The 26,984-nt window shown below is 42.8% G+C and overlaps 1 protein-coding gene across 1 annotated transcript in view; it reads left to right on the top strand.

Annotated features, from left to right (window-relative positions):
- THSD4 (thrombospondin type 1 domain containing 4) overlaps positions 1-26,984 on the top strand; it is a 606,437-nt gene that overhangs the window by 254,795 nt on the left and 324,658 nt on the right. The window contains exon 7 of the mRNA XM_070431140.1: positions 20,533-20,669. Coding sequence (XP_070287241.1) covers positions 20,533-20,669 — 137 coding nt within the window. The remainder of the gene's footprint in view (positions 1-20,532; positions 20,670-26,984) is intronic.

Raw genomic sequence — 26,984 nt, 5'->3', positions numbered from 1 at the left:
AAATCGTCTGCCTTGCACAGCTGTTCAGGCTGTTCACTGTACAGGTTACTTCCTCTCAGGGGGCAACATTTACATTGTAGTTTTCTTTATTAGTTTTTTTTTTATAGTTTTATTATGACTGTGTTGATTCTAAACATGAGTGATTTGCATATTTACTATGACAACTTTCCTAGAGATGGCATTAAAGTGGCTTTAACAATATCAATACATTGTGACAGTTTTCTGTCGGGTGGAAGTAAAGTAGAAAAGGAAGGGACACCATTTCCACTTCTTGCAAAGCCCAAGAAAGAGAGCTGAAGAGTTCCCACCAGATGAATGAGGGGCCAGTGCTTTGGCAAATAGATCACCAGTAATCTTCTCTCCGCGTGTGGATCATAGAATGGGCTCTGGTCAGTCCAATCCATTTCAAAATAATAAGCATTTTTTGAAAACAAATACCTGTGTGTGAGAGGATCTCTGTCCAGGTTACATAATGAAAAAAAGGTTCCATCAACCTCAAGGAACTCAGAATCTAAGTGGGAGCACAAGTAGGGAAACAACAATATGTGGTAATCATATAATGTGCTAGGGGCCCAAACTCAGTCCATTATGCTTTTGCTTTTAATAGAATGAGCTTAAATATTAGCCATAATTAATGTATCATTTTAACGGACCTTTTACTCTTGTGAGTCACTGCTTAATGAACCTAATTCTCCTAGGCAGAAGAAGGTAACTTGTTTTAAACCAGTTGTTGAGATCAAAAGCTTCTCCCCCTGAATTAGGCAGCTGTAGAGAGAGACAGACAGAGAAAGAGAGGAGTTTTTGTTTAGCTTTTCTCATTTTCTCATTCTCGGGGTATGTTTTAGCTGAGGGTTCTGGAGGACAAGGCAAGGCCTGCCTGTTCATCTCTACAGTTCTAAGTTCTCTTAGGGAAAAATGGAGGAGGATTTGCTGTCTTAGACTTATCTGACTACTATTTTCTTAAAGTCAGGTGTTCTCATACCTAGCATGTCATTCACCAGCCCTCTCCAGTCCTGAGAGGAGGACAGGATGAGCCTAGCTTTACTTCCTTGCCCACCTCTGGCTCTGTGGAATTTGTTGTCTTTGAGAGGCTACAGAAGGAGATGGCTTCTTCACTTGTCTGGTCTCTTTTTCTTCTGACCATCATACATAGCATGGACTTAAGAGATCATCCCAACCTCCTTGCTGTACAGATAAAGAGACGAGGCCCCAAGGCTGCTCAGGTTCATACTGTGAGTTTAACACCAGGAAGCAATACTTTACAAGTAGAATTGCACATTGGTTTACTTTAAAGAAAGGAATGGCAGAATGGTGACTGACCTCCAAAGAAAGAAGAGGAAAGTGATGCTGCAGGAGCTCATGAATAGACAGGAAGGATGGAGAAGTTGTGTGCATGTCCAGTATGCAGTTGTATTTCCTGGGCTGTTCACTGGGTGGGTGCCGGGCCAAGGAGGGGTAAAGGCCAGCACACTGGAAGCAGGAAACTTGGAGGCACCAGAACAGTAGAGTGGCAAACACAGCATTGTCCTTGCTGCCCAAATGTGTGTGGCTTTATTTATTTTTAAAATCAAAGACAAACAGGCATAATAGTTTGCTCTGGCAAATAAAGGAGCTTGTGCTGTGAACAGCTCAGATCCTAGTTCAAAGGAATGCCAGCCTGAGGGGGACAGGAACCCCTGACCTCCAGGTAAACAAGATTCGGAGAGGGGTTTCGGGATTGGCCTAAGGTTGTACAGTTATTAAGAAGCACTGAGGGGGACCTGCCCAACCTGTGGGGAGGGCTGAGCAGGGCTGGAGGGAAGGTGCTGCAAATGACTTAGAAATAAAAACCATTGGGGTTTGGGGAGTTGTTTAGTAGAAACAAGGAAATAAGGGGAAAAGGCAGATGTTTTAAATAAAATGGCAATGCATATGAATGAGAAAATGGGAATGTAACATTGATCTAGATGTATAGGAAAATAAAACTAACATTATCTGCCTTTAATGCAGGCATCTGACTTTCCAGCAGATGGAGATGTTACCACGTGAAAGAGAAGTTTAGCGGTGGGGGCAGACTCCCCACGTTCCAGAACAAGATGGTTTGTTTCTTAGAAGGGAGAAACAGAGAGGACCCCTAAAATATGTCCACTCTGATCTTTATGTAAATAACTCGTTTAACGAAAGTACAGGCGTCACCTAGGTTCCTAATTCAGAGGGTTTGCTTTTTAAATGATTGAAAGTCTTAGCCAGTTGTTTCCTCCAGGCTTTGTGAGAATTTAAAAAAAAAAAACAACCACTTTGTTTCTAAGCTTTGTGTTTGGAAACCGTAGGCAGAAAAGGGTTCTGTGTGCCTTCTGATCAACATGCATTTGCATTACAGTACTTGCTACTTTAGGAGTCTAGGTTTCAGGGCTTTTTGTTTGTGTTTTTGTTGCCTTCCTTTTTTCTTGGTCCCTAGAGATTCCCTTGCAGCCCTGAACAAGCATTGGGGTCATTTGTTTTCATAGCTTGCTTGGGTTTTGTTTTAGGCTTCTGATGACTTGGGCCTGATGCTTTTTCATTGTTTGAAGACTTTACTAGTAAAAGCTGTTTATTGAAAGCTAGCTGCTAGACATAACTCATTAACATTTAAAAACAAAACAAAACAAAAACCCTGCCTTAGTGGCTATAGAAACAGATCTTTTTGATGGACAAAGTTGTCAGGGTGATCACAGGTGTTAGAGAAATATTTTTTTAGATCTGCTCAGGATGTGGTGGGTGATTGTCTCCAAACCAAGGAAGTGGTACCCATGAAGCTGGGCCTATATAGGGTTAGTCATAGGTAGACAACATGGCGTTAAGTGTAAATAGACTTTGTTTTATCTCCCCCAATGCTTTCTACTGAGTTTTTAAAAAGAACTCAAAATTCATTCAAACACATTTTTAGGAAAACTGTAATATGTTCTACTCTACTTTTAGAATTTGGTCTGAGAGTAAATTCCAAGCGGGTCAGTGGATATGAATTATGTTGCCTGAAATCTGCCTTATTTTCCTGAAAGCATTGGACCTGTCAATCACTCAAAGATACTACTTTCACCCTGAACTGATGTTATGTGCTATCATTAAAAGGAAAGAACTCTTTTCTTAAAAAAAAAAAAAAAAAAAAGTCTAAGCATATACAGCAAAGACTTAACAGGGAATTTCAGGCGTGTAGCTCAGAATCCTGGTCAGCACAGCTTAGGAGAAGCATCTTGGAGATTTTCTTCTCCAGCCCAGACCCCTTTTCCACATTCCTTCAAGTTCACCCAAAGGTTACCCTCCCTTGGCCAGGGGACCTCTTGCTGCCTGCTAGCCAGGGATGTCTGGATCTTCTTTTGATCTTGTCTTTTTTTTTTTTTTTTTCTCAGCCCAGAGCTGTTTAATCTCTCCTGGGAGAGGCAAAGGCATTCATTATTGGCCATTGGCAGTTCACGGCTTTTGTGGTTTACATACACAGAAGACAAATCAAAACCGCACTCAGGGTCACACATTCTCAGCTAAAGCCTGAGACTAGTAAGAACTTACTTGAACTCATTTCACATACATCATCCCTTAAATTTGTCCAGAAAGAAGCAATCAATTTGCATTTTAACACTCTTGAGGGCTTCCTACATCTCTTCTGTAGAACTGCTTGGTTCACTCCCTTTAGCTTTTCTGTGATTCATTAATTTGCTCACCAAACCCATACAGAGTACCTGACACCGCCACAATCCAGACACTATATACTGGTAGTAGGAGAATGCAGATGAAGCCATGGACATGTAGCCCAGGTAATGGGGGACTGTAGCCCATGCTTGATTGTTTTGGGGTCAGCAATGCCATTTTTGTTTGCAGAGGACCGCTGATTCCACCCCCCTCCCCCCCCCACCCCCCACCCCAAGAATGTGTTCCCTTCTGAAAGGATTTTTGTTGTTCAGCTCTTCCTGTGGGCCTGGCTTCAAATGAAGAGGAGGAGGATAGAAACCAGAAAGCAGATCACTGTAGGGCAGGGTGTTCTGGTAGGAGATCATTCCAGCAACTGGAATCTGGCCACCAATTTTAGTGATTGTTTTATTAGTGTCAATTTGATTCCTTGAAATATAATAGGGGAAGGGCAGCGTTTTTGATTTTATGATTTTATAGATTGTTGCATATTGACTCCATTTTTTAAAAAATTATGGTAAAATATACGTAACATAAAATTTACCACCTTACCTATTTTTAAGTGTACAGTAGTAAGTGCATTCACATTGTTATGCAATCAATCTCCAGAATTCTTTTCATCTTGCAAAAGTGAAACTTTGTTTCTACTAAACAACTCCCCATCCCCCAACCCATGCCCCCTGGCAACGTCACTCTATTCTCTGTCTCTGTGAATTTGACTAAGTACCTCCGGTAAGTAGAGTCATACAGGGTTTTGTTGTAACTGGCTTATTTCACACAGCACCATGTCCTCGAGGCTCACCATGTAGCATGTGTCAGACTATTCCTTCCTCCTCAAGGCTGAATAATATTGCATTGTATGTACAACCACGTTTTGTTTGTCCGTTCATCTGCCAGTGGACACTTGGGTTGCTTCTACTTTTTGGCTCTTGTGACTAATGCTGCTATGAACATGGTGTACAAATAACCCTTCAAGATCCTGCTTTCAATTATTTGGGTATATACTCAAAAGTGGAATTGCTGGATCATATGGTGCTCCTGTTTTAATTTGTTGAGTGGTTGCATACTGTTTTCCATAGTGACTGCACTATTTTACATTCCCACTAACAGTGCATGAGGGTTTCTGTTTCTTCAGTCCTCACTGAGACTTGTTATTTTATGTTCTTTTGATGGTAGCCATCCTAACAGGTGGGAGATATTGGGTGGGTCCTTTTTTAAAGGTGAAATAATAAAACAGAATGAACAACAATATACTAAGTAATCCCTGCCTTTTCAGGTAAGAAGATGCAAATCAGAAAATGCTACCATTTGCTGCTATACACCTGGTTACAAAAATCAAATAGGATGGGCCCAATGGAGTGTAGGTCGAAGGTTTAAGAGGGCTTATATTACATTTCCTCTTTGTTATGTTATCTAGTTTGATTTTCATGGGATATCTGTTTTTGGTGAACTCTTTGTATGGCCTTAACTGGACAAAGAGAGTGGGGGAATCATTAGGGAGGACTTAAAAATATGGATAGAACTATTGGAAGATTTCTGGATTGCATAGACAAGCTATGGAAAGTTTAACTTTCCTTTACATAGGTCTACAAGGTTAAATTCAATTTTACCTCTTGTATCTTCCTGTATCTACCCTGTCACATAATCTTCCCCTGGCTTCCAGCACTCTAAACCCACAGAAAAAATTCGAATGTCTTTGGTCTATACTTGTGCTTGCCCTTTTGTCAGAACTTTGCCCTGAGGAGTAGTTTACATATTTTATCATCCAGGAATTTCTTTTGGAGCCTGATCTACATAGTACAGTGGGAAGGAAAATGGTAATAATCTGGTTTATTCAGAAAGATCACATTCTTTCATCTAAAAAAAATATTGACATTTAAAGAGAAGTCTCTATTTTTCCAGCCCTCTCCCCCAGTTTTTTAGGTAATTATGGATGCCTAAATCATCCAGATGAAACCAGAGCATCAGACTCTGGCTACACAGTCAAGGTGGTGTAGGGAACTGTGTCCAGGAAAAGAGCCAGTAGCACAGAGGCTGACTGGCTGTGGCTCTGCACTGCTGGGGCGGGGCTGGGGTGTAGGGCCTTAGCCCAGTTCATCGAGGCTGAGTGTGCTGGCTGCTGGGGACTTTTGCTGAAGGAAAAGAAAAGTGAGTCCCTCACTAACACTGGTGTTTGTCAGTGGATAACAGTTGACTGCAGGAGACTATGGCCCTCAGAACACTGGAGACTCTCAGAAGAAGGAAAATTAAAACCATTTCTCTACAAAGACTTTGCAGGTGGCTATTTGCAAGAGCCATTAAGAGAAAGAAAATAGAATAATGAGATCCTGAACAGCATTCCCAAGGTTTGGCTACTGAGCAGCTGGAGTCCTGACGTGCAGCCAAAAAGCCGTGCAGCCACTCTCTCTAACCTTCTTCCAGGCATACTTTAACTTGGCCATGCTTCTGTGACAATTATCAAAGAAAATTAAAAGAACAGGCAGCTCAGAAGGACTTGGGGGGCAGCCTAAAATCAGCTGCCTACGGGCTAGGGGGTACTTTTAATAAAGCCTTGAGCCAACTGGGTCTACCACCTTTTTTTTTAATGCCAACAGTTGCCACATTTTGATAAAGGCAGATATTTCCATGTCTGCAATTCTTATAAAACTTCCAAACCCAGACATTCCACTAGTTCCCTGTGTATCTACTTTCAGGGGATACAAAAGGAAGTGAACATCTACTGAGCACCTGTGCTTTTACAAACATTCTATTATTTGATTCTCAGACAAGCCTGTGACATAAGCACTGACATATCCATTTTAACAGATAAGAGCAAGGTTCATAGACATATTTGTCCAATTACACAAGTTTAGTAAGTGGCAGAACTCAGCTGCAAATCCAGGTAAGTACATGTGAAAACCATGCTCTCTCTCTCTCTTTACCATGCCTTTCAGTAGTTTCTCGAATGCCAGGTAGTTTTGTCTACAGGCCTAACCAGCATCTTTTTGCTGCATTTCTTTGAATATAATTGCATTTTGAAGGTCCCAATGAGCCCTGAAGACCTTGGCTATGGAACCATAACATTGGCAGCAGCATTTTTCAAAATGGCTTTGGATCGCAGCGAGATTGAGGGGAAGGCTGTACCTCATTTAACTCCATGGCCACCATCCAAATTATCCCACAGTCAAGAAGTGGGCTGCTTTTCACGCTGCTTCTGTACACATCCTTTGTGTTTCCTTTTTGTCTTTGTGCATCATTTCCCTCAAATACCACAAAACACGGTTTCAGCCCGAGGTTTCAATTAGGTTTTGGCATGATGAGCTCATGCCCCACTTTGTGTGGCCACAGCAAGAACATCCTTCCCAGCGCTTCCTTTAGGACGATCTGGGGCTGCTGAGTTCCCTTTTCATGCCACCACAAGGAAACCTCAGTTTCTCCTCTCTCATTTGTCCAAATCCTTGCTTGTCTTGGGGAAGTGAGATGCTTGCATTTGGTTGTGATTGGGATAGATTGACATCTTTTAAAGTCCCCTGGAGGAAAGAAAGCCAAGCTTACTCGAAGGGATTATCCCCTGCATTCATCCAGTTGAATGTGGAGGGCTGCCTTCATTCCGTAAACAGCGGTGGAGGGGCCGCCCTGCCTTTTTCTCTTGGTGGTTGTGCATATTTGGACAGAACGTGTTCTGCCTGCAGAGAGGACCTGAAGAAAGTCTCTTAGCAAATAACGAGGGCCTGAAAGGGACAAATGAAGCCGGCTGGTGTGTCTCTTCAGGCTCACAATTTCTCTCTTTAGGTAAAAATGATCACTGTCTACAGTTGCCCTGTAAATCCAGTGCGCCACCGTGCAGGAGTAAATTCACTAAGCCACCGAGGAGGAAAGCCTTGGTTCCCGGCTCATGTAGAATCCCCAGGAAACTGGAGTCCAGCTGGTCAAAGCAGCCACTTGCTAGGGTCCTTTGTGTCTGTCCCTGTGTTTGTGCATGTGCAAATGGCCCCTTCTCTGTCTGGCTTGCTGTTTATTTTGTTTGGAAAGCTCCTGGCTGTCTGGGATTGTATCTGTTCATTCCCTTCCATACAGAGGCATGCAAATGAGCTTGTTAATTCAACAGAGCGATTGATTAATCTGCTCACCTCTGTCCTAGGTCCTGCAGGGAGGCATGAAAGAAACCCCAGTGGGATCTCTCTGTGACCTTGTGTGGCTCCAGGTGCCTTTCTAAGCCTCCTGCTCTTGTCTGTGGAGTTATAAGGTTGGGCCAGCTGATTTTTAGAAGGACTGTCCCTGTTTTAAGGTTCTCTGATTTAGGTAATCAGAGACTAAAAGACATCAAGACAACTAAAAAAAAGACCCATTGTGATTAAAAATACAAATGAGTTATGTAGAAAAATATGTCCTTTGGTTGTATCCAAGTTTCTAGCAAATAAAAATAAAGAATGCCCAGTTAAATTTCAACATCAGGGAAACAGATAATTTTTAGTGTACCAGTAAGTATGTCTCAGGAAATATATGAGAAATTTAGGTAGGCATCCTGCATTTTATCTGGCATCCCTAATCCAGAGAGACCATGAAAACTGGACTTAAAGAAAGGCCACCTATCCATGCTGACTCCTTTCCAGGCTGTTTTGTTGTGTACTCTCCAGCCACACTGGCTGCCGTTCCACTCCTCCTGCCACAGGGCCTTTCATATAGTCTGGTACCTCTGCTTGAGTCGGCTTCCCTCCCATCTCCTCTCTCATAGCAGTAAGTCATCCTTCAGATTTCAGTTCATAAGTCTCTTCCTCAGTAAAGCCTTTCTTGATACCCTAGACCAGTGATGGCGAACCTTTTGAGCTCAGCGTGTCAGCATTTTGAAAAACCCTAACTTAACTCTGGTGCCGTGTCACATATAGAATTTTTTTGATATTTGCAACCATAGTAAAACAAAGATGTATATTTTTGATATTTATTTTATATACTTAAATGCCATTTAACAAAGAAAAATCAACCAAAAAAATGAGTTCGCGTGTCACCTCTGACACGTGTGTCATAGGTTCGCCATCACTGCCCTAGACAGAGTCAATATCTCTATTCCATATTCCTGGGGAGGCTAACCTGCCACGATTTTTATGTTTGAATAAACACATGCTGAGGTTCATGTCAGTAGATTGAAAGCTCAAGGACATTCTGGATGGGTGAACAAAAGAAATAGAGCCATAGTAGTGAGCATGCCCATGGCGTATTTCCAGAACAGTGAAGAAAGCACTTGAGTAGTTAAGAGTTAAAGATCCAATTGTAGAGAACACGGTCCTTGGAAGCCATCTTAGGTTAGATGTTCTGAGGACAGGAAGGAACTCAGGATGGCTGTGAGAAGAGTGCTAACATGATGAAAGTAGTTCTTCAGAGGTTTTATTAAATCCCCAAAGGGGAGGCCGAGTCTATGAGCCCTCCGTGGGCTGCTAAGGACACAGTGAGGGGATGGCAGAGAACATTAAGTCAAGAAATGCCCACTGAGCTCCATTGCCTCTCACGCACAAAGAGTGTGCTGAGCACAAGCAGGTCCCAGACACTCAGGCGAAACAGAGGCATTGCCCAATTCCTTTTATTCCATATTATCCTGCAGTCAAAAGTTGAGACAAGCCCTGGCTGGTGGCTCAGTTGGTTGGAGTGCCATCCTGTACACCAAAAGGTTGTGCGTTCGATTCCCAGTCAGGGTACATACCTAGGTTGTGGGTTCAATCCCTGGTCAGAGCATTATGGGAGGCAACCGATAGATGTTTCTCACTCTCTCTCTCTTTCCCTCCCTTCCTCTCTGTAAACATATCCGCGGGTGAGGATTTTTTAAAAAGTTGAGACAAGGTTAGCTGAAGCTTTCCCTAAATTCTGAGAATTTGTCATACTAAAAAACTTCTTTTCCTGAGGCCATCAAAACTTTCTTCCTGCTGAAAGTTTCTTTCCCCAGTCTTACCATGTCTGCTCTTAAATGTTTAGAAGAGAGCTAGTGCCTTTGTTGGAACCACTGCTGGGTTTTCAGATATGTGGACCTGCTGCGTCTGCCCACACATTCATGCAGTAAATTTTTCCAACTATGGACCAGCCTATATTGTGTTCTTATCACTGTTGATTGTTTTGGCAGGGTGCCAACAGACTGGAAGACACACACACATGATTGTACATACACATGCAGGCATGTACATACTTATACATAAAATGCACATATAAATAAATACACATATATACACATGCACATAACACATGTACATACATGTGTATATACACACATGCGTTCTTCCATCCACATTTATATGCATAACACTCACATATGCAAACATAGCCACATATACATACATACATATCCACACATTTATAAATAAATATCCTATATAATAAAAGGCTAAGATGCAAATCGACCAAATGGTGAAATGACCGATCGCTATGACATTCACTGACCACCGGGGGCAGATGCTTAACGCAGGAGCTGCCCCCTTGTGGTTGGTGCACTCCCACAGGGGGAGCGCCGCTCAGCCAGAAGCCGGGCTCACAGCCTCTTCCGCCTTCGCAGCAGCACTAAGGATGTCCGACTCACAGTGGGGAGCGGGCCTACGTCGTCAGTCGAACTTCCCCCAAGGGCTCCCGGACTGCGAGAGGGTGCAGGTGGGGCTGAGGGACCCCCCATCCCTGAGTGCATGAATTTTGTGCACCGGGCCTCTAGTAGATATATAATTTAAGATGGTAATAGCAGGAGATGGGATGTAAACCAGCCTCCTCTGGTTATCGCCTATAGAATGGATACTGTGTCCTCTGCCTCTGAATTTCTCTGTCTTCTGAGACTTTTACTTTACATGATACTTGTACCAGAGTTCCCTCCCCCACTTTTTTCTCAGAGCTTTCAACAATCTCAGTCCTTGACCAAAAAACCCAGCCATGTCATTTTTCTGGAGGATGTGTATGTATTCCACATTTTAATAAGTCCACATTTGCCTGAGAGAGACCTGTTTTCCCAGCCATGAGAGCTGGTTATGGCTCTGCGTCTATTGAAGCTGTCAAGCTGCTTTCCTAACCGTTGGACAAGCTGGCTTTCTACTGGCAGAACCACTCATTTTTTAGTAAATGTAAAATTTTAGGATGTAACACTACATGTTACACAGCTTGAAGGGTTTTGAACAGCACTATGTTTTTCCAGAACAGTGTTTGTTTCCAGAAACGTTTCCAGCTTAGATTTACTGTGTTGACGTGAGAGAAAAAAGAAACATTGCAGGAAAAGGTTGGGTAACTTGGATAAAGTTGGCTTAGCCAATTCCCATGAAACTACATGTCTAGGAACTTTCTCCAGATGGGAAACTGTGGTTGTTCCATGTTCTGCTCTCCAGAAAAGTACAAGAAATGCAAGCTGCAGCACTTCATAGAGCTCTAGACAGATACGCTCATTCTTTCCACAAGAACAGTGGTCATGCCTAATCTGGGCTGCTGGCTGGCTCTGCAGCTTCATCTCATATCCTCTCCCCCACTCTACTTCAGCCATGCGGAATGTCTCTTAGCCTCTTGATGGGCATGTTCCTGGCCTTTGTGTGTGGCCTTTGGTATTCCTCTGCCTTGAGTGCTCTGCTATCCTCCCTCCCCTTCACACAGTAAACTCCTACTTATCCTTCATGGTTAAAATTTCCTATTTCTTTGTGTGAATACTTAATTAACACCTGTCTTCCCTATGAGATTGTAGTTACACACAGATGAGGTTGCGTTCTGATCCAGGGAGTCTGTAAACTTTTATTTAGTTAGCCAAAAATCCTGTTTTATGTCAGCTTTGGTGATACATTCCCAGGTGTCAGCTAGAGGTCTGGTCATCCAGATCCCCCAGCCTGTTGAGACTGTCAGTGAAGTAGGATTCAGTAGGGTGCTGCATCTGACTACATGTTAATTACACAGTTGCGAGTGTTGGATAGAAGGCTAGGATTTTAGGCAATTGATAAGTTATATGGTTTTGCATTTAAGTTTTAATAATGGACTGTGGCCAATACAATTTCCTTTTTAGAACAGGAAAGGCTAGAATTAGATAGTCTCTCCCCTGTTTGTACTTTTTCAGAATAGTTTTCATATTCCAGAGCAGTCTGGGCTCTCAGAAGCAAGCATTCTCCTCATTTTATTTTTCATATCTTTGTCCTGGAAAATGCAGTCTGGGGAAAAGCAGTTTAACTAATAATCATCAGCATCCAGTCCAGAATGTGGAGTTCAAGGGCAGGCGGGCCCTTTGTCTTAAATAGGAGGTACACCACACAGACAATGCAGCCACCGAGGTCAAGCCCAGCGCTGCTCTGGCTCCACCGCCCCTGGACTATTTTATTCACTCTGACCAAATGCTGCAAACCAAATGCTGCCAGCTCCATGCCCACTGCTTGGGCTTTGGGCAACCCCCTTTTTACGTTACTTAAACCCTGCATATGCTCTTAAGACATTGCATCCACATTTTTTAAATTTCTTTACATTTCACTCATCGGCATGTGTTGGGTAAGCACCCTGCCACGGCGGAGTTTTATGAGCTGTGTTTATGAGGCTGCTTTTCTTGAAGAGGGTTATAGTATGTTCTACCAAAAACATGGAACTTGACTCTAGGAAATGAGGGCTTTGGCGCTAAACTTGGAGTGAACCTGTGAAGTTGAACGGATCCAAAAATAAGCACAGATGTTATCCTTTCTCCAAGTATTCAAAAGCCTGGCATATTTATTCACAGAATCTCTTCTCTCTTCTTACCCAACGCTTTCTCCCTCCTTAAATGAAGGCTGGAGAATGTGCAGCCTGGGAAAAGCTTGAAGCTCCTTTCCTGCCACTTTTGGCCCCTTCCGTCCTTCTGAGAGTGGTAGGTGGTAACAGGCTAGCTAAAATCTAGAACCTCCACACTTGAGCAACATTTCATTCTCTCACGCGAAGTTCCTGAAAAGACAACAAGGAGTTGTTACCCTTTTTGTTAATTTTGAATAGTAATGGGAGGAACCAACCATGGACAATAACTGTGCAGAAAAATTCCATTTTTGAGAACCTGAGCTGTTGGGGTAATTTTTTACGTTCTTTTTAAAATTAACTTTTATTATTTAGTCCAAGCTTTGCATGCATACACTGAGTGGCCAGATTATTATGCCCACCTGACGTTTGTAGGCAAATTAGCTATAATTTCACACTGAAGTTGCTAGAGGGCCAGACCATTATAAATAGGGAAGCAGGTTGTTTACCACGACAGTAGAAGTGATTTTTTTCTGAAGATATGGGTAAACAACACAATTTAACAGCCTTTGAACGTGGGATATATATATATATATACACACTTATATACACACACACACATACACACACACACACACACACACACACACACACACTGAGTGGCCAGATTATTATGACCACCCCATCAGTACTTCATTGGGCCACCTTTTGCCTTCAATACTGTGGCAATTCTTCTTGGCATTGACTCCACGAGATGTTGAAAGGTGATTCGAGGAATCTGACACCATGTCTGATGAATAGCACTGTCCAGTTCTGTGAGATCTGATGGTTGTGGAACCAGCTGCCTGATGGCTCTTTTAACTTTGTCCCACAAATGCTCAATTGGATTGAGATCTGGTGATTGTGGGGGCCACCTAAGCAAGGTAAAGTCTCCCTCATGTTCTTGAAACCACTCCTGCACAATACGAGCACCGAGGCATGGCCCATTGTCTTGTTGGAAGAAGCCATCTCCATTGGGATATGCCATCAACATGATAGGATGAACTTGATCAGCAATGATACTTAGGTATGTTGTGCTATTCAGACATTGTTCCACACGAATTAAAGGGCCCAAATCATGCCAGGAAAACATGCCCCAAACCATAACACTGCCCCCACCAGCTTGAAGGGTTGTACTCATGCATGTGGGGTGCATGCTTTCATGCTGTTTCCACCAAATGCTCACTCTGCCATCTGCATGATGCAACTGGAAACGTGATTCATCGGACCACATGACTTTTTTCCAGTGCTCGACTGTCCAATCCTTGTGTTCCTGTACGAATTGGAGACGTTTTATCTTGGTAACTGCAGGCAGCAAAGGTGTTCGAACAGGCCTTTGGCTTCCATATCCCATACGATGCAGTGTACGGCTAATTTGCCTACAAACGTGAGGTGGTCATAATAATCTGGCCACTCCGTGTATATGTCCATATGTACACACACACACACACACACACACACGCACACACACGCACGCACGCACACACGCACACACACACGCACACACACACACACGCACACACACACACGCGCGCACACACGCACACACACACGCACGCACACACGCACACACACACGCACGCACACACGCGCGCGCACACGCACACACACGCACACACGCACACACACGCGCGCGCGCACACGCGCACACACGCACACACACGCACACGCGCGCACACACACACACGCGCGCGCACACACACGCACACACACACACACACACACACACGCACACACACAGGCTTATTTCCAGCCTCTCAGTTCTATTCTTTGATCTATATGTCTAGCCTTATGATAATATCGCACTGTTTTTGTTAAAAATAAGGAAGTATGAATCCTCCAGTTTTTGTTTTTCGTTTTCAAGGTTGTCTGGTTATTATTGGTCCTTTGTAATACCATATACGTTTTAGGATCATCTTGTCTATTTCTACAATATTAAAAGCCAGCTGATATTTTGATTGGGATTGCATTCAATCTGTAAATCAATTTGGGGGAGTATTGCCATCCTGACAATATTAAGTCTTTCAATGCATGAACATGGGATAGCTTTCCATTTATTTAGATCTTTCTTAGTTACTTTCAACAATGTTTTGTAGTTTTCAGTGTATGTCTTAAACTTTTTTGTTAAATTTATTTCTAAGTATTTTACTGTTTTTGATGCCATCATAAATGGAATTGTGTTCTTAATTTTATTGTCAGATTGTTCATTGATAGCATATAGAGATAAAATTGATTTTTGTATATTGATCTTATATCCTTTAACCCTGATGAACTTGTTTACTAATTTAAATAATTTTTGGTGCATTGTTTGGATTTTCTATATATAAAATCATGTCCTCTGTGAATGCAGGTAGTTTTATCTCTTTGTTTTCAATCTGTGTACTATCTCTTTTTCTTGACTAATCACCCTAGGTAGAAGTCCTTTTTATTTCTATAAAATAGGTAGTAATGTCTCCTCTTTATTCCTGATTTTAATATTTTTAGTCTTCTCTCCTTTATTTTTGTCCAGGCTACATAAAAGTTTGTCAATTTTATTGATATTTTCAAAGAACCAACTTTTGGTTTCATTGATTTTCTCTATTGTCTGTCCCTTCTCTGTTTAATTTATTTACACCCCAGTTTCCTTCCTTCCTTTGGCTTTGGGTTTAATTTGCTCTCCCCCTACCCCCACTACTTAAGGTGGCATATTAGGTTATTTGATTTGAGATCTTTTTTAACATAGGTGTTTACAGCTATAAATTTCCATCTAAATACTTATATAATTGCATCCCATAAGTTGGGATGTTGTGTTTTTATTTTATTAATCTTGAAGTATTTTCTAATTTTTCTGTGCTTTTCCCCCTGATCAGTTATTTATAAGTATTTTGTTTAATTTCTACATCTTTTTGAAATCCCCAAATTTGTTTTTTAATTGATTTTCTAATTTCATTCCATTGTGGTTAGTGAGCATATTTTGTGTGGTTTCATTTTTTTTGAATTTATTGAGGCTTGTTTTATGACCTAACATTTGTTCCCTTCTGGAAAATGTTTCATGTGTACTTGAGAAGAATATGAATTGTGCTACTGTTGGGTGGCATGTTCTATCTATGTCTATTAGGTATAATTGATTTATAGTGTTGTTTAAGTCTATTTCTTTGTTTATCTTCTGTCTAGTTCTATCCATTATTGGAAGTGTGGTATCCACATTTCCAACCTTTAAATTATCTAGTTCTCCTTTCACTTCTGTCAGATTTAGCTTCATGTATTTTGGGCCTCTAGTGTTGGCTTCCTGACAGATTGACACTTTATCATTATAAAATGCTCTTATTTGTCTTTAATAAAAATTTTTGTCTTAAAGTCTATTTTGTCTATTATGAGTAGCCACTTCAGCTGCTTTTTGCCAGTGTTCTCATTGCTTTTATGACAAAGTCCATTTTCAGAGGCTTTAGTCAACCATTCTGGAAAGTGGGACCTCGGAACTGCCTCTTAAACACCCCTACAATTTCTGTTTTTAGGCCCGCATTCTCCTTTAATACCAAAGTTGGTGTTTAGAAATGCTATCATATAGGTATCATTAGGTAGTTCTGGTGCTTCCGTTCCTGCCTAGGATTAGTTTGGTTGGGTTTGCCAAGTCATTACCGTGGGTTTTTCTGCTTCCACCTTCCAAAATTTTGTAACTGTTCACTCCTTTTCTATTTTCTTTGTATTTATCACTAAAAAAAAAAAAAAAAAAGTGTCTTTACTCAGTGGTTTTTCCAAAAGAACAGAGCTCAATGAGTAGTTTAAATATTTAATCTCTATTTGAGGGAAACCCTTTAGCTGTTAGCTACTTTATTCTAAGTAACTGACTTTTCTTGTATATTCCCCAGCATTTAAAAAAATAACCAGAGATCTTTTTTATTATCAGGGATCCAGATATTTGGCAATATCCTAAAGTTAATTAAAGATGGTGCTTACATTATCTTTTAAATTTAGACGTGGAAATTGAACATTATGGATTCAAAATAAGAATGATTAGCTATTTCCAAATCTTTTCACTACTTGGTTTTTCTTGGGACAGTGATTCCCAAACTTGACTAAGCACCAGAATCACCTGGAGAGTTTGTTAAAACGCAGGTCACCCAGCATCATCCCCAGAGCTTCCGATTTAGAAGTTGGAGGTGAGGCCCAAGAATTTGTATTTTCAACAGGCTTTCAGGTGATGCCGCTGCCTCTGGTCCTGGGCCCACACTGGGGATCACTGCCTGAGTGTGTGAAAGTTAAAGGTGCTCCCTTGCAGGTGGGGAGGACATTTAGGAAGCAGATGAGAACAGAGAGGAATAAGAGGGAGATAAACAGGGAGGAAAAGGATGTGCCTACTTGCTCTTTCCCACTGCACCCAGCTTGTGGCCATGCTACTGTTTTATCCATGACAAAACCATGACAAAATAAAACCATGGCAGAATTTGCTTAGAGGTTGAGCATCGACCTATGAATCAGGAGGTCACGATTCCTGGTCAGGGCACATGCCCAGTTGTAGCCTCCATCCCCAGTGTGGGGTGTGCAGGAGGCAGCTGATCAGTGATTCTCTCTCATATGATCAATGTTTCTATCTCTCTCTATTCCTCTCTGATATCATTTTTAAAAAAATGCTCAGAGAAACAGCTCCTGGCATCAGAATTATAACTGTATTCAAGGGAAAAGAGGGAATGAAGTGACACTCCACGAAAAACCTTAAACTGAAGCCCTGCAAATGTAGTTTTATGTGAAATGTTAAAGTGGTTGGGGAGTATGTGCAGGGTCTGGAGAAGTCCGTTCTTGTGTAACTTTATGAGAAGTACTGGTTGAGTGTTGCTAAGGCAACAGGTTCTGGGCAGTTTCATTCGGGAGGCACTTGTGCACACTTTGTTATCTCCTAGGGTCCCCCGTCCCCTTGTTGCAAGTCTGAGAAGGCAGGGGCACTAAGTCACTTAGGCAGAGGGTCGGACTGAGTGTCTCCTTTGGGCCACAGATAGGAGCCCAAACTTAAGGCCATTCCTCTGGGTTATTTTCATGTAGCCATTTGGAGATGCTGCCACAATTATCTCACCTTTAACCATTTTTGTTGTTGTTATTGTTCTCAGAATGTTCTTCTGTGGTATGGTTGTAAATATTGAGAAATAAAATTGGGCTGCAAAGGATAGAGGTTGTTGGGAGGAAGCCAAGAAAGAGGTGAGAACTCAAAACCCTTGCCCCATATGAGGTTGCCTTTCAGACACTTATTACTTAAAATGCAGTCACCTGGATACTTCCTGCTGTCACTTCAGAAAGTGAGGAGTGGGAAGAGAAGAAGCATGGTCTGGATATAGATAGCAGACATGAGAAAGCAAGTTGTAGGAGACTAGTTTTACCTCCAACCTGTTACTTCATTTGTTTAGGGCAGGGGTGGGCAACCTTTTTGTGAGTGAGTGCCAAAACCAGCAAAATCTCTCACTCAAAATTCTTCTGCGTGCCAACCCTAATTTTTTGAGAACATGTTATGCCTACTTGATATCTCTTAAGGTGTACGTATGTGAAGAACCTCGAAGAAATAATAAAATTCATTCGAGTGACAAAAACACAGTATATGATGATGAAAAATACATTTATTTTTTAATGTATACATGTACACTGATAGTCCGACAGAAAACTTTATGACTCCATTTGATATTATCAGTGGGACTTTTGCTGCTGCATCACTGATGACAGAGATTTTATATCAGGTTTATATTTCGTGACCTTCAGAGATATGCACGAGCTACTACTTTCATCCGTCAGGCTACTCCTATTACGAGACTTAACAAAATTCATCACTGAGAACAAAGATTCACAAGCGTATGTGGATGAAACCAAAACACTGGTCGGATCTAGGAGCAGAGGCATAGAAATCCATGTCTATGGTCTTTAAGATAACTTGTTATTTAAAATTATTTATTTATCTAAGATGCACCTACACTGAATTTATCTGAAAATAAAAAAGTCGATATTAAGAAAAAAAATTGTAAATGGAAGATTATAAGAGAGGGTTTCACATGCCAGCAAAAGTTACTGGCGTGCCATGTTTGGCACGCGTGCCAGGTATTGCCCACCCCTGGTTTAGGGCTCTTGTGGTTTGGTTTTTAATATAAAATTATGTTTTAGTTTTAGATAATTCCCAAAGGTACCTGATTCTGTGATTTTTTTTTTTTTTGCAAGGTCACCTCATAACTTTTGGACAGCCAGGGTAAGAAACCAGGTCTCTTGACTTCTGAGATAGAGCTTAGGGTATATAGAAGATTCAGTCTTCCCTAACCCCTGTGGACCCGGAGGCTCCATGTTATTTCCTGGTAGCGGTTTAAATGGCTGTGGAGGACAAGGAAGTTCATTGCTATGATAATCAGGCAGCCACACTGGGGAAAATATGATGTATCTTCTTGGGTAGGAAAAAGTCAGTATTACCCAATCCAGTAATCAGATTTTCAGACAAAGGCATGGCCCTGGAACATGCTGTCTATGCCTGAGCATAGCATTTTCTTGTCTCCAAAAACAGTTTTTTAAAAAATCATTGTCTGTCTCTTTTAGATATCAGTGTATATCTTGGCTGAAATTTTTTCTCAGTCTTATTTTGAAGGCAACTAAATTGCTCTGGAGAGATTAGTTGTAGTGGTAATTAATTTAGCCTTTACTGAGCACCTACCTACTGTGTGTCAGGCTTTGTGTGAAGTGATCTCAGAGGTAGGTGAATACAGAGAGAAAGACAAAGGGGGGAAAAGCCAATATTCATTTATCCATCCCTCCTTTTATTCCTCAGAGATTTGTTTGTGTTTTGTTTTGTTTTTTTAATATATTTTTACTGATTTCAGAGAGAAAGGGAGAGGGAGAGATAGAAACATCAATGATGAGAGAGAATCACTGATTGGCTGGGGGATCGAGCCTGCAACCCGGGCATGTGCCCTGACAAGGAATTGAACCGTGACCTCCTGGTTCATAGGTTGATGCTCAACCACCGAGCCATGCCGGCCGGGCCCTCAGGGATTTGTTGAGCATTTTCTGTGTGCCCAGGTCTGGACTGAGTGCTGAGGATACAAAAGTGAATAAGACAGACACATCCCTGTTGTCCCTCAAGACCATGCTTCAATCAAGCTTGGTTAACCCTGAAGCAGAAAAGGTCAGAACAGTCTGTGATGGGTGGATGTATAGGTGAGATCAGGGTCCAGGGGCAGCTTCCCGGAGGAGGTGATCTGGGAACTAAAACACAGTAGATGCGGTGCTAACAAGTGAGGCAGCGGCAGAAGGAGCAGTGAAGCAGTGGCTGGACAGAGGACGTGCATAATTGTACAGAACATAGATTTAAGGGAGAACAGTTGGAAATAGGACTGTTCATATTTGAAAGATGTTTTATTCCTTTCCTAGGAGTTTGGACTTCAACCTAAGGCAGTGGTCGGCAAACTCATTAGTCAACAGAGCCAAATATCAACGGTATGATTGAAATTTCTTTTGAGAGCCAAATTTTTAAAACTTAAACTATATAGGTAGGTACATTGTTATTAACTTAATTAGGGTACTCCCAAGGCTTAGGAAGAGCCACACTCAAGGGGCCAAAGAGCCGAATGTGGCTCACGAGCTGCAGTTTGCCGACCACTGACCTAAGGTAATGGGGAAATCACTAAAATATCTCATCATGGAGGAATTATTGTAGGAATCCCCAGCCAAAAGAACATAAATATGGTATAACTACATAGAGTTTAAGTTAAAACAATAGCAGAACAATAAAATTGTGTACTCTCTATGATTGTTGATATATAAATTATAATTATGAGTATAGCAACGAATGAGAGGATGTCTAAAAGTAGAATCTACTATTTGCATGGTGAGATTCTTTAAGAATTCCTTTCTAATACTCACTCAGCATCAAATCTCTATTATATGCCAGCAGATCAGACTGCAATGCCTTTCCTCTGCCATCAAATATGAGAGATCTAATAGTACTCATGCAATTTTAAAGTGTGTGGTTATAAAACATCCAGCATAGGCAAATCCATAGAAACAGAAAATAGATTGGTGGGGTGATGGAAATATTCTGGAATTAGTGGTAATGGTTGAACAGTATTGTGAACATACTAAAAAATGCTGAGTTTTACACTGGTTAAAATGGTTAATTTTATGTAATGTGAATTTTATCTCAATAAAAAATACAGGGGGAAAAAAGATGCTGCTTGTTGTTGTTTTTTGTAGTAAAGGGCAATCGGAAGTGTGAGTTGAACTGCCAGGCAATGGGCTATCGCTTCTATGTACGCCAAGCTGAGAAGGTCATTGATGGCACCCCCTGCGACCAGAACGGCTCGGCCATCTGCGTGTCTGGGCAGTGCAAGGTAAGTGCCCCAGGACTGAGGCATCGGGGTGGATGCTTGGGCTGTTTGAGCTCTGACTGCCAGGCTGTGGTCTGCTACTTCCCCCCGAGCCCATGGCCCCCGAACATAAGCTCTGGGAGAAGTGGGAGGAGATGGAACTGTTTGGTCCGCTCTGTGTTTTTTATCTTTGGGAATCGCCATGTCTCACTCTGGTATTTCAGTTACTAAGTGATTTATGTTTACACTACTTGCTTCAAAAGGGACACTGATCTGTGCTCATTGCGTCTGGAACCCCTTCCTCCCTCCGGCGTGGAGGTTATGGAACAGCCACTGCTGGGTCGGCCCTGAAAGTGGCATTTTAAGGGCATGGTGTATTGTATCTTGCCTCCCACCAGATGGGGCAGGCTTCCAAATGAAAGTTGTCTCCTGCTCTTTACAACAGAAGTTGTACTTTAAACAGGAAGAGTTTTCAGCCCCTTTGGCCCTCTGAAGTCTGTCCCAGGAACTCCCAGCCGCACATTCTGCAAACCTTCTGGGCCTGAGAGAAGCCCCGTGGGATGCTAACCTTTGACAGAAAGCATCATTTGGTTAAAAATAGGCATCTTAGATGAGGAGGCACAAGTCCCACAGCCACAAGAATTTGGGCCCAGACTGCCACTCTCCTTTCATCTCTAAGGTAGTAGGTGGAGCAGAGCAGGTAAATGACTATTTGGAGCCCAGACTGTCTACATTAATTAAAGCTCAAAAGCTGGAGGACTGATTGGCTATCACATCTGAAGGCTCCTGTTCTACCTGGAAGGTAAATTGCTACAGTACTCCGTATTAGAGCTACTCAAGTGTGATTTCTAAGCACGGCCTCCCCCTCAGTCTTTTTATAGTGAGGAGGTTTCAAATAGGATACAAATAACTTATCTGGATAGTCTCAGATTGTGAATGAAAGTTGAGAAAGGAAAAAGCTGTGTTTGCTATCTAATGTGTGTGTAGTATCTTTGGAAGAGCAAACTCCCCAAGGCATTAGAAATCTGTGTGGGCGAGGAAGGGAGCATGGTGGGAAGTATAGTGGAGTCTGGCCTCCACTTTTCCACTCCTTTGAAAAAACCATTGGGTTTTACACATTCCCTCTGAGCCTCCCCTCCCTCAGATAAGCCCTGAGGGAGTTCCATCAGAGTTTGTGGCGTCCAGCTCAACTGGCCTCTGCGTCTAAGTGTTGCTGAGACTGAAAAGACGGTCCTGAAGCAGCTGGCTCTTTCTTTGAGACCCTGAATGAACTGCTTGGTCTCCTGGTGCAGGTGCACACTGTTGGGAGGGGTACAGTGTAGTGGTTAGAAACGTGCCCTCTGAAGTCAGACTGCCTGGTTCAAGTCCTGCCTCTTCCGCTGGTTTGCTTTGTGGTCTTGCCCAAGTTATGTAAGCTCTCTGGGCCTCTGTACGGTATCTACAAGCTGAGGAGGATGGTACCTACCTCCTGTCTGTGGTGAAGAGTCTGGAGCTACTCTGTGCAAGGCCCTGTAACAGGTCTGCACTGAGTAAGCGTGCTGCTGTGTGTCAGTATCATTGTTTATGCCCACTGATGTCCTGTTGTATTTGAGTTTTAACTGCAAAAGTATTTACTTTTCTGTAGATTACAGAGTAGTCAGATTCACACCATCATTTTGTTGTTGTTAATCCTCACCCAATGATGTTTTTTCCCCCCCATTGATTTTTAGAGAGAGTGGAAGAGAGGGAGGGAGAGAAAAAGAGAGAGAAACATTGCTGTGAGAGAGACACATCGATTGGTTGCCTCATGCACGCATCCCGAGTGGGACAGGGGATTGAACCTGCAACCCAGGTATATGTGCCCTTGCTAGGGAATCCAATCCGAGACCCTTCGGTGTGTGTGGGCTGACACTCTAACCACTGAGAAACACTGGTCAGGGCTCATACCGTCTCTTGAGGCAGGTCTCTCACTGCAGTGTGACTCCTGGGGAGTGCAAGTCCTAGTTGGGTGGGCCTGGGGAGGACTGGAGTATCTGGTTTTCAGACATGCTGCCATGTGATGTGGATGCTGTTGGTTTATGGATTATACTTTGTGTAGCAAAGTTTTAAAGGACACTGATTAAAACCTACTTACAAAGGACCAGAAATGTAAATACAGAGTGGTGAAATGATTTGGAAGGAAGAAGAAATGTGATCTCTTTCTACTGGGCAAGCATGTTTTCTTAGTGTTGCATTGAGTGTCTCTGAACTGATGATATGAAAGAAAAACAAACACTTATAAGTACTATAAGGACATGGATATACATTCTTACCAATTGATGAAAACCTTTCATACTGCAGGGCAACACAGTTTGAAGTTGATAATTGCTAAAAGGCTGAGACAGATAGTCTCAGGGTGTGAGTAGATTCATAGGAATTGGATGTTACAAGGACAACTTTGATATTCCATCCTATTTGTTTTCTGTGCTTTTGCCTAAAACTCACTCATTAAAGTTGAGTTAGAAATTCCCGTCCTCGTTAGAAATTCCGTTTAAATGATCTGAGGTACGTTTGCTTCCCAGGCTGAGATTCTGCTTACTTTGCATCTTTCAAAGGGTACAGAGCCCTTTTCCTAATATTTGATTGGAAGCCCAGAATTCAGATTGATATCTGCTTGGCTGACCCATGGCCGAGAGAGCTGTCACTCACGGTCATGACTGTCTGCCACTGAAATAACTCCAGAGGCCCCTGCTGCAATAAAACTTAATGAAAGGCAACAAGCATTAAACAGGAAAACGAATGAAACCCACAAAAGAGACACCAATCGGAAGGCCGAACCGCCCAGGCAGGCAGGAAGGCTCTGCCCAGCGCCTGGTGGGCACCCTGCGTGCTCGCCTTCTTGCTGGGGCTCCTCTGTTTTAGAGCCAGTAGTTGGGAGAGGGGCAGGAAGAATGCAGATGTCCTTGGAAGGGAGGCTGGAGGAAGTGGGGGACCCCTCCAGTGCTGGGTGACACTTCTTTTTTGGACAAGGACTGAAGGACCCCACATGTTGGCTTCAGGCTGAGGACTGCATGCAGGTAGGCTCTGAAGGGAAAGACTCTGCCCTGTCATTTCTCTAAAGCACCCGGAGCTCACAGAGATCCCGCCTTCCTCATCCAGACCCCTTCCCTCTGGACATCAAAGAGGACCACCTGGCCCGTCTTCAGAGCAGTCTCCGAGACACTTCCAGCCCTGCCCAGTCATTATTACCACTTATGGGAATGAAAGCGTTTATGTCTAATGAACAGAGATCCATCCTTAAGCATCACATTAACTGTGCTGTCATGTTTTTAAACATGATCACAGCTTTAAACTCTGCCTGAAATTTTTTGAATTTTTATAGTTAAATGTGTATTTATTAATTTTGCTCGTGATTTAATACAAATAAATGAAACTTTGCCTTCAAAGGTTTAGCAGGCATTTGAAAGAACAGGGTCATTTGGGTAATGACTACCAAAAAAACAAACTTCACTCCCTGGAGACTGGCTTCCAGAAACCTCCGCGTTCCAGAGCTGCATGATACTGAAAGAGTCAGAATCACTCTAAGATCCACCCAAAAATGCTGTTCCTTTGGTGGTAAAGGAGCAGTCCTCTGTATTGCAAAGCTGATGCAAAACCTCAAAGAAAGAAGATGTTGGAGCTGATGCAGGCTAGCAAGGCACTAGAACCTGCCATGTGCCAGACACTGCTCTGTACTTTACTTCGAAGTTGTTTCATCAGTTCATTTGTCTTCACAATTAGCCAATCAATAGGAATTTTCATCCCTGTTTTACAGAAGACTGTTGAAAAGATGAGATGACTTGGACACACTAAGTGCTGCTTAGGGGTTGACTATTAATAGTGACTTTTAAGCCCTAGTGGGTTTGGCTCAGTGGAAAGAGCGTAGGCCCGGGGACTGAAGGGTCCCGGGTTTGATGCCGGTCAAGGGCATGTACCTAGGTCGCAGGCTTGATCCCCAGCCCTGGTTGGATCGTGTGGGAAGGCAACCAATTGATGTGTCTCTTTCACATCAATGTTTCTCTCTCTGTCTCTCTCTCCCCCTTCCACTCTCTCTAAAAACCAATGGAAAAATATCCTCAGGTGAGGATTCAAAAATATTAACTTTTAAAACAGAGAAGTTTGTATGTGATGGGAGAAACCTGTGTGCTTCAGGTCTCCCCTATTCTGAGTTTATTTTTCTCCCTGCCTCTTTCCAAAAAGACTGTCTTTCCAAAACACACATCAGGACATGCCTCTTCTTTGCTTAAATTCCATCTCTGGCGCCCCATTGCCTATGGAATAAAGGCCAGGCCCTTCATCATCTGTCTGCTGCCAGGCCTCCCTGGGCCCCCAGGGCTGGCCAGGCTGCGACGTGTTTCTCCGTGACCCAGCAGGCTGCAGGCTGTGCCTCCAAGGGAATGCACACGCTGTTCCATCAGCCTGGAGTGCCATGCTGTGCCCACTCTTGGTCCGCCCCATGCGCTCTGTTCAAAAGCCACTGGCTCACCCCCTTGTGTACTGTTCTATTCTTCTGTTCCCACTTCTTGTAACTATTTGTTCCCATCACCCCGCCTGCCACCCAGCCATCCCGGGAGCAATTCCAGGCACTTGGCTTTAGCAAACGCCTACCCTTTGAATAGGTGCTGAAAATAAATGAGTAAGTGAGTCAAGGTACTTGATGACTCAATCTAGTGGATTTCAGCAAATGAAATTAGTCTTGAATGCAGCAGAGTCTTGGTTTGGGCTGGGCTGGGCAGTTCAGTGCAGATAAAACAACGGCATGAAGTCCCCTTGGCCCAATCCCCAGAACCCAAGGCCTTGGAGGTTGGGGAGAGTTTCTTGGCACCCAAACTCCTGTCTCTCTCATCTCATTTTTAATTTTGCTCACTCTGAATTTCCTGAGTCCCTTCAGAGCTAATGACAGGACAAACCTAAGCAAGTGTGAGTGCATGCTCCCATGGCGCCTTCTGTTGAGATGAAAGGGCCCCTTCTTCCCTCCCCTCCCCCCACACTTGCTCCCTCCTTCCTAGTCAGCCCTGCCGGGGTTCTTGTTCCAGCATCTAGAAGGGTTCAGCAATCTGGAAAAGGGGCTGTGTGTAACTTAAGTAAGAGTCCAGAGACGAAACATAATTTTGAAAGGCATATGAGGGTCAGAGGAGCTTAGCTAGAAGGAACTAAGATCTCCTCTCAGGACCCCATGCTTTTTATTAACACAAATTGTCCTGAGGCAAGGCAGAGATATACACTTCAAAGGGGTAGGGTTTCCTATACAGAGGCATTGTCAGAATGGGGGAATTAGCCTATGGCTGTTCAGGTGTTTGGCCAGGAGGAGGCAATAACATGTAGATTAAGATGCTCTGAGCTGTCTGGCAGTAAACAGTCATCCTTTTTCAGGTTTGGGGAAATGCCATCAGCCATTCCCAACAGGTGACAACATATGTGACTCAGCCCTTGTTGAGTCCCCAAGTTCCATCAACCTTTTGATGAAACTCTTGCAATTATGACATGCTGGAATTGGCTTCTGGCAAGCCCCCTCCCCCGCCCCCCGCAGGGCACTCCTGTGGCCTGCCCTCCAAGCACACTCCTTGGAGCCTTTCACATCTCCTCCTCAGCTGAGACATCACTAGGCGTCCATCCGGACACATCAGCAGACAGTTTCAGATTTATTTCATAAATTAAAGCAAGGTAACTGGTTCCGAATGTTCAGAGACAAACTCTGGACCTGCGTGTGGCCCTGACCGGAAGGAAGACATGGTGGGCATCTGTGTGTCCTGTGGGTGTTCAGGCACCGGATTTTCATCCTCCTCCTCCAGCAACTGCTGCTGTGCTGTCCCCAGCCAAACAGACCCTGCTCTTTTCCTGCCTGTTTGCCCTGAGTTGCTTTTCTAATTTATCTTGGTGAGCGGCTTTATTTTATATACTTTTCTTAGAGTTCTGTCGTTACTTGAATGAGACTTAGAGAATAATTACTTTGGGTGAGGTTTCTCCCCTTCGATAGACATTTGCATGGTTCAGCCTTGAAGCAGAGTTCCAAGCTAATGTGGCACTTTGTGGACTCCCTCTTGTATTCCTATCCCCGTCAAACTGTGTTCTAAAAGTCTTTCTGCTTGTGGCTATTGAAATGCTTATGTTATATTTTAGTTATAGTTATTGTATTGACATCTGCCTGAGCTTCTAAAGGAGAATGAGTGTTGATATATTTGTATCCTCAGTGCTTACCATATGAAAGTTATTCAATAATGTTCTTAAAATAGATGTGTGGACGGAAAAAAAAAAAGTCAAAAACTGATTGTGAAACCTCCTTTCCTACAAGAATCAAGAATAGGTTTAACAAAGTATTGGCATTTTAGAACCCAGGCCCTG

This window comes from Myotis yumanensis, unplaced genomic scaffold, assembly GCF_028538775.1.
Source record: "Myotis yumanensis isolate MYYU_CA2020_CCGP unplaced genomic scaffold, mMyoYum1.0.hap1 SCAF_1, whole genome shotgun sequence".
Lineage (NCBI taxonomy): Eukaryota > Metazoa > Chordata > Mammalia > Chiroptera > Vespertilionidae > Myotis > Myotis yumanensis.
Note: the sequence above shows the minus strand (reverse complement) of the source record. Positions and strands in the feature narration are given on the sequence as shown.